At 42.3% G+C, this 12599-nt stretch overlaps 1 protein-coding gene across 2 annotated transcripts in view; it reads left to right on the top strand.

The window, feature by feature from the left end:
• C2CD2 (C2 calcium dependent domain containing 2) overlaps positions 1-12114 on the top strand; it is a 37810-nt gene extending 25696 nt beyond the window's left edge. For both annotated transcript variants that reach the window (XM_086618309.1, XM_086618318.1), the window contains exons 9-14: positions 546-685; positions 968-1139; positions 1886-1999; positions 4705-4832; positions 6099-6408; positions 11733-12114. In XM_086618309.1, coding sequence (XP_086474435.1) covers positions 546-685; positions 968-1139; positions 1886-1999; positions 4705-4832; positions 6099-6408; positions 11733-11959 — 1091 coding nt within the window. In that variant the 3' untranslated portion in view covers positions 11960-12114. The remainder of the gene's footprint in view (positions 1-545; positions 686-967; positions 1140-1885; positions 2000-4704; positions 4833-6098; positions 6409-11732) is intronic.
• The last annotated feature ends 485 nt before the right edge of the window (positions 12115-12599 follow it).

Here is a 12599-nt window from a genome sequence, read left to right as displayed (position 1 = left end):
GGAGAAAGCTGGGTAATGTGAATATAACGTAGATCTGTATTTGTCTTTGAATTCTGCAGAAAACTAGAATTTCAGCCCTGAAATTGTGCACTGATTTTATTGATAGCTTGCTCCAGTCTAGTGTAGCTGATAAAGTAAGGGGAGGAGCAAGAGAACTGCTGAACTTACACTGAAGATCAAATTAAGAAAAAATACTAATGATGCACTAGTTTACCAGGAATCCAGAGTATTCTGTGAAACAAAACACTAGATGTTTTCTTTACCTCTAAAGATTCTGCATATACAGGGAAAAATAATGACTACAAAGAGGAACAAATGAGTACCGTTGCGTGTCTCTGTTCTTCCTTGTTGCAGAGTATTAGGGCAGGCTGAGGAACAGTCATAAAACGGAAACCTGTGAAAACTGCCATGTTTCTGCCCCATGGTGTAGAACCATTTCTTGCAATTAGCTGCCTGTGTTCTTCCACCTCCTTTCCCATCTTCTTGCCCTTAAACATACTGACAACTTGGATCTGCGCTGATTTTGTCGATTTTATTTCTTCTAGGACCTTTGTCTGCAAAGGTGACTGTACCTCTGGACTTGTTCAGGAAACAGCCCTCTGGCCAGCAAAGCTTCACACTGAACAGCAGGGCCAGTGAGAGCAGCTCGGAGCTGGGGCCTGGGCTGGGATCCGTTAGTGCAGAGGTACTGCTGCGTTTGGATGGTTAAAGTGGATCTTTTACTTCGGGAAGTACTTGTGAATGCTCATCTGCTTTGGACTATCACTCGCAGCGTGGTGCCATTTGTGACTGAGTTATAGTGCATTCAGATTGCGTGGTGACACTTCACATGGTATTTGTTTCTGTCAAAAGAATTATCTGTTTGGCTCTTGAACGTTAGTAAAATGTTAAAGGAGCACTAGCTAGAAATGTTAGTGTCCTCCTTATTTGACTGTGCTTCTAACGTGACTTTTTTGTGTTTTCCTAGTTCTCTTTTATAGAACCCAATGAATTAAAGACGTGGCAAGTCTCTTCTCCAGTGCCAGCCACTAAGATAGAGAAGGATCGCACGGTGATGCCCTGTGGGACTGTGGTCACTACTGTAACTGCTGTGAAAACCAAACCTCGTCTAGAAGGGAGATCGTCTCCACTGAGCACAGGTGAGGAAGTCCACTTCTTTGTGTTCACTCTTAGGGTTGCCTGTGGGGACCAGGAAAAGCTGGGGGCAGGAGTGGGATGTAAGGAAAGGTGCTGTTGTCCAGACTTCTCTGATGTGTTGGGGAGGTGGGGACATTGTTTATATTCTTCAGAATTGTTTTTTTAATTTTCGTGAAACTTTGTTCTTACCAGAGGAGTGGTTAATGCTCCTTTTAATACACTCTGTAAAGCTTCATGATAGAGTCATAACGCAGAAGAGCTTGGTTTTGGTGGATGGTTTTCCACATGACAAAAGTATCAGGCTATTGCAGTGTTTGCTGATGACAGTCCATCCTGTGCCTTCTAACTTTAATATGTATCATAATCTCTAATGAGGATTGGTGCCGTCTTGTGACAAAGCATATCTTTCAGGAGTAGATTCTCTGATTCTTCTTGGAGTAAGTATGAAAGTAAACAGTCTGTGTGAAGTTTCACAAAGAGGTGCATTCTTTTTAAGTTGTTAAAACAGATGTTTTACTTAAAATAGACTAATATGTTACAGTAAAATGTTTAAAAACAATTAATTCCTACACTTCACAGGTCTTTTGGGGTCAGGTTACTATAGAGAGCATGCATTGAGAATTTATATTAAACAACTTTCCTAAGCGCTTATTGTTTGAATAGGCTTTAACATTATTATAATAAATTTGTTTTATTTTCATAATAAATGTCTCGAATAGTTTAAATAACCAAAACACTTGGTCCTCAGATTCTCCTGTGAAAACTCCAGTTAAAGTAAAGGTGATTGAAAAGGATTTCTCAATTCAAGCTATCCATTCTCATGGTGCTCCAGTCAGCAAAACTTTATCATCTTCAGATACAGGTAAGAGAAATGCTCAAAGCTGCTAATGAGAATACGTCTCTCTGTGCTGCACATGGGTTTAATGTAATCTTGTTAAAATAACAGCAAACCCATATGGCTACTGCCTTTCAACAGGCACTGAGATGTTTATGTTAGTAAGTACTGTGGTTCCCTAACCACAGTAGCAGTCTTGCAATAAAAGTCTGTTTTTAATTGGTGATTTCAATTACTAATTTTGAGCAAATAACAATGAGCTGTGGTTTGGAGAGGGGTGGTGCCTGCAGAAAAGGCAGGCTGTCTTTTCTCTTACTTTTGAATGAAAGATTCCTCCTTTCGAAAGTCATGGGGACACTGCACAAAGTGAAACTTACCTCTTAGGCCATTGTGAAGTCCTCCCTGTCTGAACAGAAGGCAGGAGGCTGGACTCATGTAGCAAAGACTGAATTCTCTTCCTAGCCCTGCCACTGGGCTTTTTTGTGCTGATGCAAATACAGAGTCCTGCTGTGCCTGTTTGCCTACCTTCCTAGGTCACCTGGCATACAGCTGAAGTGCCTTCAGAGTGTCAGGTGGCATTGATAACTTTAATTATAAATTCACTTTCAGTGTATTAAACCCAATTTTAGAGCATTTTAACTTTTTGAGTTGCGGCTCTGAATCTTCAGTGTATTTTTCAGTCCTGTATGCGGTCACCATTCAGTCTTTTGTAGCTTTGTAGGCAATAGTAATGAAAGTCTAGCTGCAAATGGCAGATGATGTGAAGTTCAGTTTTCTTTGTACAGATTTGAGTGCAGATGGGACAATCTGAAAATGATCTAGACTGCTCCTGGAACAGTCAGAAGGCTTGCTGAGAGAGAGATGTATTGGGAGCATGAACCAATAACCACGAATAGCTGTAATAGCACTTAAATCTTTCCCTACCTCTAGACTAAGAAATACCCTGATGCCATGAAGCAGATTGGTATTAATAAGCCCATTTGGGATATGTTAAGATAGTGCTAGGCTTGTGAGTTAACTCTCATAACTCTTTATGATATTAAAGATACGAATCACTTACTGGAAAACTCATCTGAAGATGACTTAGAGCACGTCAATATAGGCAATGTTTTTCTTTCTAAGGGAGCACAGGGGAATTTCTGTGAAATGTTTATATAGTACAGCAGGAAGAATTACTCATTAGAACAAAAGTTTAAGCCAAATGAAAGAAAGACAAAGGAGCATTTGGTGTGGCAGTAACTTAGGTAGTAGTTATTACAAACATCATGCCAAAATAGCAACAAAAACTATGGAAAAGATGCCGTGGCCACGCCATAGTTCTAAGTGATGACAACAATAGGAATTAACAAGTGTCACTGATGCTGTCCTGGATGTTCTCAGCTGTTCCTGGGGGCTTTGCAGTGGCTAGGGAGATGGAAAAGTAGGTGTTTATACTGAGTGTGCAGACACACGTACTCTTAAGTTCCAAAAGTATCTGAGATACTTGGTAGAGTGTAATTATTCAGGCCTCATATTTTATTGCATTAATGTCACAGTAACAAAAGACACTGGTTGGTTTAATTAACAGTGGTGCTATTCCTGCCTGTGTTCTTTTGTTGTTAAAACTCTTATTAGAACAGCCCATCTCATACGATTAAATATGGGGATTTTTGTTTTGTTAACTTTCTTAGCTTTGTTTGTTCCTAAGCTTGACGAATTTGATTAGTATGTGTTTGCTGTGCCCAAAGTACTTGGGTACTAGATGCCAAAAATGGCCCTGCTTAAAAATAAAATTATGTTTGTCACTAAAGAGCATTTTATAAAGAAGGTTTTGTGCTCCTGAGCAATGTTTGGAGGAGAAAAGGAGGTGCTTTACAGGCTTTGGAGGCAGCTGATAAAGAGCAGAGTGACTGCCGTTTTGCCTTCCCCATCCTGTCATAGTGCCATAGCAAATCTGGAAATGCCAAGGAAGGATGTGTGGAAAAAGAGCAAAATAGTTACCTGAAGATGTAGTAGCATGTGCCAGCTTTGTAGCTGTTAGAACTATAGCTCTTCATGACTGTGATACCCGATGCTCTACCCACCACTTCTGGACTATAGTGACTGCAGTGTGGCAAAGGTGTCCCATCTTTGCCTGCCAGGTGCTCATGCCAGGCAGTAGAGGAGGTATGCAATGTGGTTATAAGTCATACAAGGGAAGATATTCCGTTTGTCTGTTGTAACCTTATCAACTGCAAGTTTAATACAAAAGATTATATAAAAACCTCCAATTATCACACTACCCAAAAGTTTAGCTCCTTCCCAGTGTACAGAATCCATCTACTTAGCAATCATTTCTTTGATAAATGATGCTCCTACTTGGCTTTACTCCAGGACTGGCAACATTCTAAATTTTGCAGCCTGCTTATGGAACTTTGCTGGATTCTGACAATACCATCAAATGAGGACAAACTCTGACAGAAAGCAAAAGATTAAGCATAGAAGTAACTGCACAACTCTTTTTGACTAATCTGGATGATTTGTCTTGGAGTTTGTAAATGAAACTTAGGTACCTTTTCTCAAAAGAATGGGTGACGGAATGGAAAGACGAGACTCAGTGGCTTGTTGGTGAATTGGAAGATGCTTTGGTATGCCTGATGTTTATACCATTTCTGCTAATTTCGTTGAATTTTAAGACAAGAACAAACTGCCTCTTTTTGCTGTGTTTTTTCCTGCTTTTCTTTCTTCCTTCTGAAATAACGCTTTCTTTTCAGAACTGCTGGTACTGAATGGCACCGATCCTGTTGCAGAAGCAGCCATTCGGCAGTTAAGTGAGTCTGCAAAGCAGAAGCTGAAGTCTCCTAGAAAGAAGAGCACCATTATCATATCAGGGGTGTCCAAGGTAGAGCAGAAAACCACACTTATATTTAATGCTTAGTACTGTAAAGCCTTTGCTGCACTGAGTACAGCATCAACTGAACGTGCGTTTTGCTGTGTGTCGTTCAGCAGTCTCTGCAGAATTAGGTCTGTGTGGTGGTTTGTTTCAGCAACTGTTTCAAGTTAAGCCAAATCAGCATGGGTTTGTTGGGGAGGCTGTTGGTTTTTGTTAGATTTGGCAGCCTGACTAAAAATGCATGGTATCCTTGGGTGGGAGTGGGATGATTAGGGATCTGGGAAAACCAATTTATGTGAGGATAATTAGTCCTTCTCTGTGTTTCACCCATGGAAGCAAGATGCACAGAAAAAGTATGAAAGTTTTTTCTATTTTTTTCAAAGTTGTGTAAACAAAACCCTCTGGAAAACCTCCTAGTCCTCTGGGCTCTATTCCAGGGGGAAGGCAAAGAAAAGACTGTTTCTCCCATGGTATATAGCATTTCTCCAGACTTTCTTCATCCACAGCTTGAGTATCCCATCTGATGCTTGGTCCCTGCCTGTAGTCCTTTCACTGCAGGCTGCTGTACAGATGTTTTCTGTCCAGTCTTGCAGTTATGCACGAGTTGCCTAAAGAGCTCTGAGGAAAAGCCGAGTCAGTGGGCATGGATCCCTTCATCATCACTGTGTTGTGCTGAGGGTGGGAATAACAATCAGCTGCCACAGTGCCAGATGTATCTGCTTGGGAACTGGGGGCACTGGGACTGCGTGGATTTGTGTTTAGCTGATACAGGTGCCGAGAAGTCCCTCTACAAGATTCATAGATTCATAGATTTCTAGGTTGGAAAAGACCTTAGAGATCATCGAGTCCAACCATCCCTAATCCCCATTAAACCATATCTTCAAGTAGCTCATCCACCCAAAGATGAAATGCTTTGATGTTTATTTTCTTAAAAAGACCAAACAATCGTCCATGCATGCTGATATTTCATTACAGCAGCACATGTAGAAAAGAGTCCCATTATTTGCAGTGGGGCCCAGGATAGGTGGGAGGCATATACTTAAATATTTTTTTCAGTCATTTAGCTTTAATAACGTGATTAAAACTTAGCTATATGCTCTGCTCTTTCCTTTAGTAGAGCAGAGCTAAGGAAGCTTCAATTGGCTTTCTGATAGCTCTCAGCAATACAAATAAAATTGTAAAGAAGAGAAAAGAACACAGTTTTTGCAGGGAGGCTTATGTTTTTTTCCAGCAGAGCGGCTTGTGTCAGTGTTGTCTCTTATTTTCACTGGGCAGACCTCTTTATCTCAGGACAGTGAAGCTGCACTGATGATGGACTATGCTGCAGCTATGGACAGCTCCTGCAAAGTAGACGCACCCACTGTGGAGGAAGCTGTTGCAAAAGGCACCTCAGATGAAAAGCTGTCATTAGGTGCTTCAGAAACGGTCCCTCATACTGACCCACAGCAAAATGCCCATGAGGCTTGGGGTTTGGAGAACGGCAGCCAACAGTGGGACACCAACACACTCTTAGACCAGACCTGTGAAGAAATGTCTGGGAGCTCATTAAGTGTTTCAGAAACTGGGAGCATGAAAAAATCTAAAGGTACGTGATCCTTACCTCCACTTTAATGAACGCCTGCTTTCTCTGTGTAATTGGCAGTGTCATGCAACACTGTAGTAGCTCATCCTTTCTTACTGATTTTTGTTCTTAAACTCCTTGTGATTGTAGTGTTGGTTGAAGCTGTCTTACTAGCAGTCAGAAAGTGTGCAGTCCTCTGGTTCTCTGAGCCAGGTCATGCCATCTTACACTCCCCTCCATCAGGAAACAGAAGGGCCTACCCTTAGAAGTTGAAGGGCAGCTCACTAAGCCCAGCTCAGTTATCTGAGAGAGAAATAGCTAGCCACATTGTCAATTCCTCGATGAAAACCGTGTTCTTGTAAACAAGGACTTGTTCTGTATTATTATATTGCTTTCTGATACATACCTTCTCCTCCTTCACAGCTCTGAGCACAGTACTCCCCTGCCCTTACTAAAGTGTGTGTTCAGGAAGCACCACAGCTAAACTAGAAGTACACTCTCTCTTAAGTGCCTTGTGAACAGTTTCTCCCTTTTCACTGATTTCATTAATACATAGTTTGCTAAAGAAAATGGAATAAAAGGTAATTTAATAAGTAAATAAGGGGTCAGATCATTTTGCTAATGTAGTTACACACCTGGATAGCTGCAGTTTGAAAACGTCTTAGGATTCTTTGTGTTTCCTTTATACATGCATTAACCTCTGAGGCTGTAGCACTGGTTTGTGGCTAAGTGGTAAACACAGGGGCTGTTATGATGTCTGACACAAGAGCCAGTGCCGTGGACTGTGCCCTGAACAGGTGGCACACCAGTCTCATGGGCTGCATGTTGAAGTTGCAGAAATTGTAGTGTTTCTCATCCATATCCATCCCTATTTCGCTTTATTATTTTCTATTCTTTCCTCACCAGAGATACTGTAAAATGGCTTACTACAAAATCTCAGTATATTACTAGATTATCATGACCCAAACACGCACAAGGCATACACTGGACCTCTTTGCCAAGGTTCCCCTTGGAGCATCGAGGTTTTCTCAGCCTTCTCAGAGCTGTGCTGCTCCACCTGATAGATCAGGATGGTACAGCAACAATCAATTTGACATAGATGGTCAGGCATTGGAAAGTTTTGCGTGTGTTTGGGGTGGGGATAGGGGCTTAGTTGTGAAGGGATTTGTCTCATTTGGAGCCTGGAAAAGTTCAAGAAGCCGCATGAGATTTTCCAAAACCTCTGGACTCTTGAAGATGTTACACTAAAACAAGCAAGCGGAAGTTTGTATGTGAGCTGTTGTCTAGTTTGTTTCATCCTGTGCAGTATGTTGCAAAGAGATCAGGCTTCTAAAGATCCTGTTTATACAATGTAGTATAGCTGCTGAAAAGCACAAAATATCTCTAATATTTGAGAGAGCTGTCTCATCTTGAAAAAATATGTTTGAAAAATGTCTCAAATCCCTTTATACACAGATATCTTCATGGAAGTCTTGAATCTCTGCTTTGTCATAGCTGGGTAGCTTTTGTGGAGTGAGATAGGAAGACATTTCAACCCCTCTGCCTTCAGTTAGCTTGGAATAGTTCAAGGTTTCTGTTTTGTCAAATGCTTTCTCTGTCAAAAAAAAACCACAACACAACAACACCAAACCCAAACAAAACTCAAACAAAGCAAACAAAACCCCTTCTGCTTTAAAAACCCTTGTGTGTGTATTAATGTCTTAGTTAGCACCGTTGTGTTTTTTTTTCACTTTTGCATATTTTTGTTTTTTTACCTTTCTGACTTCCTCTTTCTTACCCATTTCCTTTTAAAACTTAAGAGGACTACTATGCCAACCAGAATTAATTACAGTAAGTTGGTTTTGTCTTTTTTTTTTTTTTTTAAGAAAATGTAGCTTTACAATGGTACACTCATTGTAAAAACTGAAGCAAAACATAGTTTGACACCCGTTTTCTTCTTCCCCCATCCATTTCTTTCCTCCCTCCAAAATTACATTCCCATGCTCAGGTGTCTTAGCAGACTAGCCTGCTGTAACAAATCATTCTTCTGGTGGTCATGCTGTCCAGGTGGGTCATGCAGAATGGACAGCAAGGAAGGCTTGGAGGGATGCTCTACATTCCTGATCTCTCCCCATCATGCCCATTCCTGTAGTATCTGGTTATCAACCAAAATCTGCTCATGCACACCATGTATGACCCCATAACTGAGTATGCATACGCAGAAAGCTTATTTTAAAACCTGCTGCTTACAGTTTCCTAGATCTCTTTTCTAGCCTAACTTGTAGAGCTATCAGGACCTCCGCAGGTATTCACAAAACCACCTGGATAAAAATAAAAACTGTTTTGGAAGTTGGGAAGGAATGGAAAGAAGTGATCTCTGTTCATATCCTTGTAGATGTGGAAGGAAATCTTCCTTCATTAACAAAAATGAGATTCAGAAGTGATCCTAACCCCGCAAGCATTTTCAGAACACCCTAAACTAGTGCCAGAGGAGCCTATGAAGACCAGTAAGTCTGTACAGCACTCTTGACATGCTCTCTGCTTATCTCCTGGTGTTAGGGGCAGAGTCAGCATATGGATCCTGTTGAACTCAAGAAGTAAGCATGCAAATAGCACGAGCATCGCCAAGCTTGTGATTTGCCCTACCCTGCCTTCTTAGCAGGGGTGCATGCCTCCACAACAGCTGGAGCCACTGTCAGGCAGCCCATACCAAACTGGCTGGAGACTGATGGGTGGCAGTGGGGATGTGGCAAGCTTCCAGGTAGCAATGACCTCAGTACCTCCGATAACACAGGGAGCTTTCACGCCGCTTGTGCTGAGCCTGTGCTGCTCGCAAGGAAGCACTGCCTGCAGTTTTTCAGCTGCAGCGAGTTGTCCCAGGCCACCGGCACAATTTCTGCAGCACTCTTCGTTTGGTTCTGTTTCCTAATATGGGAAATCAGTCTGAATGGACAGTATTAAATAGCTTCTTACGGATAAACTCTTCTGTCCTGCTCCTTCTGTTGGCACAGCTTCAGCCACAGCTGCCAAGACTGCTGGGCAGGACAGCTGAGTGCTAAAACAAAAGCCGCTCAGCAGCAAGGCCTCGTCAGTCCCTGCCAGCCTTTGCATATTAACTACTGTCAGTATCATGGGGTTGAACACTGTTTCTTTTATGCTGTTGACGACAGCTTGAAGTGGCACTGCCTTGCCAAAAAGATCGATCAGAGGGCGATGGGAGAGCAGTCACGATTCAAATCCATGAGTTCCAGTTGCTTTCAGCTGACTTCTGCTTCCGTCCCATTGTGCCCGGTCGGAAAAGTCTCAGCAGCAGCAAGATGAAACATGCTAGAATATCCTCCCGGGTGCTGAGTGCTTAGGCCTTAAAATGCAAAGTAATAAACCCAAGCACGTGTTTGTAACTGCTCTGGTCCGAACAAAGAAGCATCTGGCTGCCTGCAACAGAGCTGCCATGAAATACCTATTCTGCAGCTGTCACTGTGCAAAGCAACACGCAGCCTGTGTCAAGTCCTTGGGGGACAAATATGTAATTCTAGCTATTGCACGGTATCACATGAAAGAATTGGTCTGTGTGTTGCTTTTTGTATCCATATGCAACGGAAGGAAAAAGTAGAATCAAGACCATGCGGTGACAGGAATTAATAGCTGAACTGAGAAAGAATCGGAAAACCGATAGTGGTGCAGGAACGAGGTGCGGAAGCTTTGCCAAGGAGATGACTGTCCTCACGTACTAGTCTGACTGCCAGAAGGCTCCTGTGTTGGCTTGCTACCTGGGTCCTCCTTCGTTCAAATGGGCTGGTGCCACTTGGACAACACCACTACCCGATTCTGCAGAAAACCGTTGATATTTTAACATGGGGCTGATGTACTGACACCAGGTTGAGTGTTGCTGGTAGCTCGGAGCGGTGTCCCTGCCAGCTGCGGCCGAGCTGCCTTATACATCAGGCACATGTGTGCACACGGAAAGGGAAGGTGGAATTTGGCAGAACAGAGGCTGCAAAAACAACCCAAGTTTGCAAGGAGAGAAGAGTGCTGGTGGCTGGTGTTGGCAACATGAGTCCTGAGTCCCTTCTGAGACGACAGCTGCGATTGTCTTGGCTGTGTAATAGGTTTGACATGGGATCAAGGGAAGGAATACAACAAAAATAAAGCAACTTAATTTACCGCAGAAGAGATTTGAGCAAATTTCTGAACCTGTTGGAAGCAGATGTAGTATTATTTTTAATCTGCTTGAAGCGAATTGCTATTCCTAACAGGATTTTAAAATAGCAAATGCTTCGCGATTGTGACTCTAGGTGGTGCTACTGAATTCGTACAGAACACATGCTGTCTGGCTTGTATGGGCCTACTGAATGCAAGTTGCCTGCCAGGCACTGTTCTCTGACACCAACAGTGTCCTTCACCTCAAATTAAAATGCCACCTTCATGTTGTGCTTCACAGGCTAATCTTTTCTTTTCAGCTCCTTTGACCTCTGAAACAACAGAGAGTAACATTACTTCCTCTATTTAATTCTTTTTATAAAATACTCAGTACTTTTATTGTATTGGAAAGATTGGATATGCCTGTTTGACCTGTGAGAACCCAGTGTACAACCCACACCAAACGCTGTGCATGTGTATGTTCGACCACTAACATAGCTTTCAGAAGAGCATTTGAAACTAAAAAGAAAAAGAAGGAGACTTCCCCAAGATGTGTGGATTGACTTTAGAAGCTGGAATCAGAGGATTAATATTTGATTACTCATAGGCATGTTTCACAGTAGCTTTTCTTCCTTTTCAACAGCATAATTTCTGAAAGAACTGAAGGAAAATTCCTTTTTTCTTTAGTGCTCCTCTAGCAATATACGTGAGCTCTTCTCTCCTGAACGTTTCTGCTAACTGTGCAAGTGTGTGTATATGCGTATATCTAGAACAACCAGTCTGTCATGAATCAGTTTGCATGATACTTGCATGGAATGAGGAGAAGCAGAGAAATACATACTTCCATGGAGTCTGAATTTCTCAGTGGCGTTGAGTTGGGAAGAGAGCGGGATCAACAGCAGGGCAAGAAGGATTCAGTAGCATGTAGTGTATGTATGGGCACCTCTGGCTGAAAGCACGATTGCTCATGTCTGCCAGTATCTGAAATCACTTGTTCCAAGGTGGAACTCGTACTATTATGGCCTCTAGGTTACAAACCATCAATATTCTTGCTTTAGATTCGCCACGCTCTTAGCTTTCTAACATGGTTTGAATAGTTACCTGGGTGATAAACTGAAAATACTAAGACCAAGGGTTTTTTCAGTTGTGCTGCAGTTATAGTTAAAGCTGAGTTCCAAGCAGCCTGTTCTGTCTAAAGTGTCCTGCACCTCTGCTGTTTGCTTTCGCAGGTGGGATTTTGAAAAAAAGCGCAAAGCTCTTTTTCCGCCGGCGACATCATCAGAAGGATCCAGGAATGAGTCAGTCGCACAACGATCTCGTCTACCTGCAGCAGCCACTGTCAGAGGAAGCGCGCAAGAAGGGAGGCACGCTTTCACGTATTCTGAACAGAAAGCTCCTTTCCAAACACAAAAGCAAGAACAAACTGAACGGTGCTTCGGCAGAACCATACGTGTAAAACTGAACACTCTCTGATGGGATACTTGCACATCAGTTGACCGTTTGTTTACAGAGCAGTACTAGAGAATACAAATACGGCTGATGACTTGCATAAAATGATGTTCACTGATACAGTGGTCCAGGAATAAACAGAAAGCGTGTCTTTTTTGGTTATTTTTCCAGAACGCTTTTTCTCTCCGATTATAAAATTGCTCCTCCAAATACAAGCAGCGCTAATTTCTATCGTGACAGCTTTTGGAGGACCATGTGGTTTATTGTAGAAGATGAAGGAGGATGGGGAATGGTGCAGGTGGGGAGGACCCGCATGTAAGCACCTAGTTTACATTAACGAGAAGCTAAGAACTGAAACATACCTGCTCTATGACTGAACCACTACAAAGAGAGAAGACACCACTGTGCTTCCTTACTGCAGCCTGGAATAGTAGCAACACAAGTCTCCGCTTGTTTTTGTAGTCAGGCTGAAAGGGAAAAGAGAGACCCAGATCCAGTAATTTGGAAACGGGTAGGTTTTCAGAAGCAGAACTAAAATGCTGATTAAGGTAGCCTACTGTAATAACTGTAGCCTGCTGTAATAACTGCTCAGTCCATGCAGGTGGAGAGATGCCTTTGATGTTAGCCATAAATAAATAAATTATGCA

This window comes from Tauraco erythrolophus, chromosome 1 (assembly GCF_009769465.1).
Source record: "Tauraco erythrolophus isolate bTauEry1 chromosome 1, bTauEry1.pri, whole genome shotgun sequence".
NCBI lineage: Eukaryota > Metazoa > Chordata > Aves > Musophagiformes > Musophagidae > Tauraco > Tauraco erythrolophus.
This window is presented reverse-complemented; position numbering and strand designations above follow the sequence as displayed.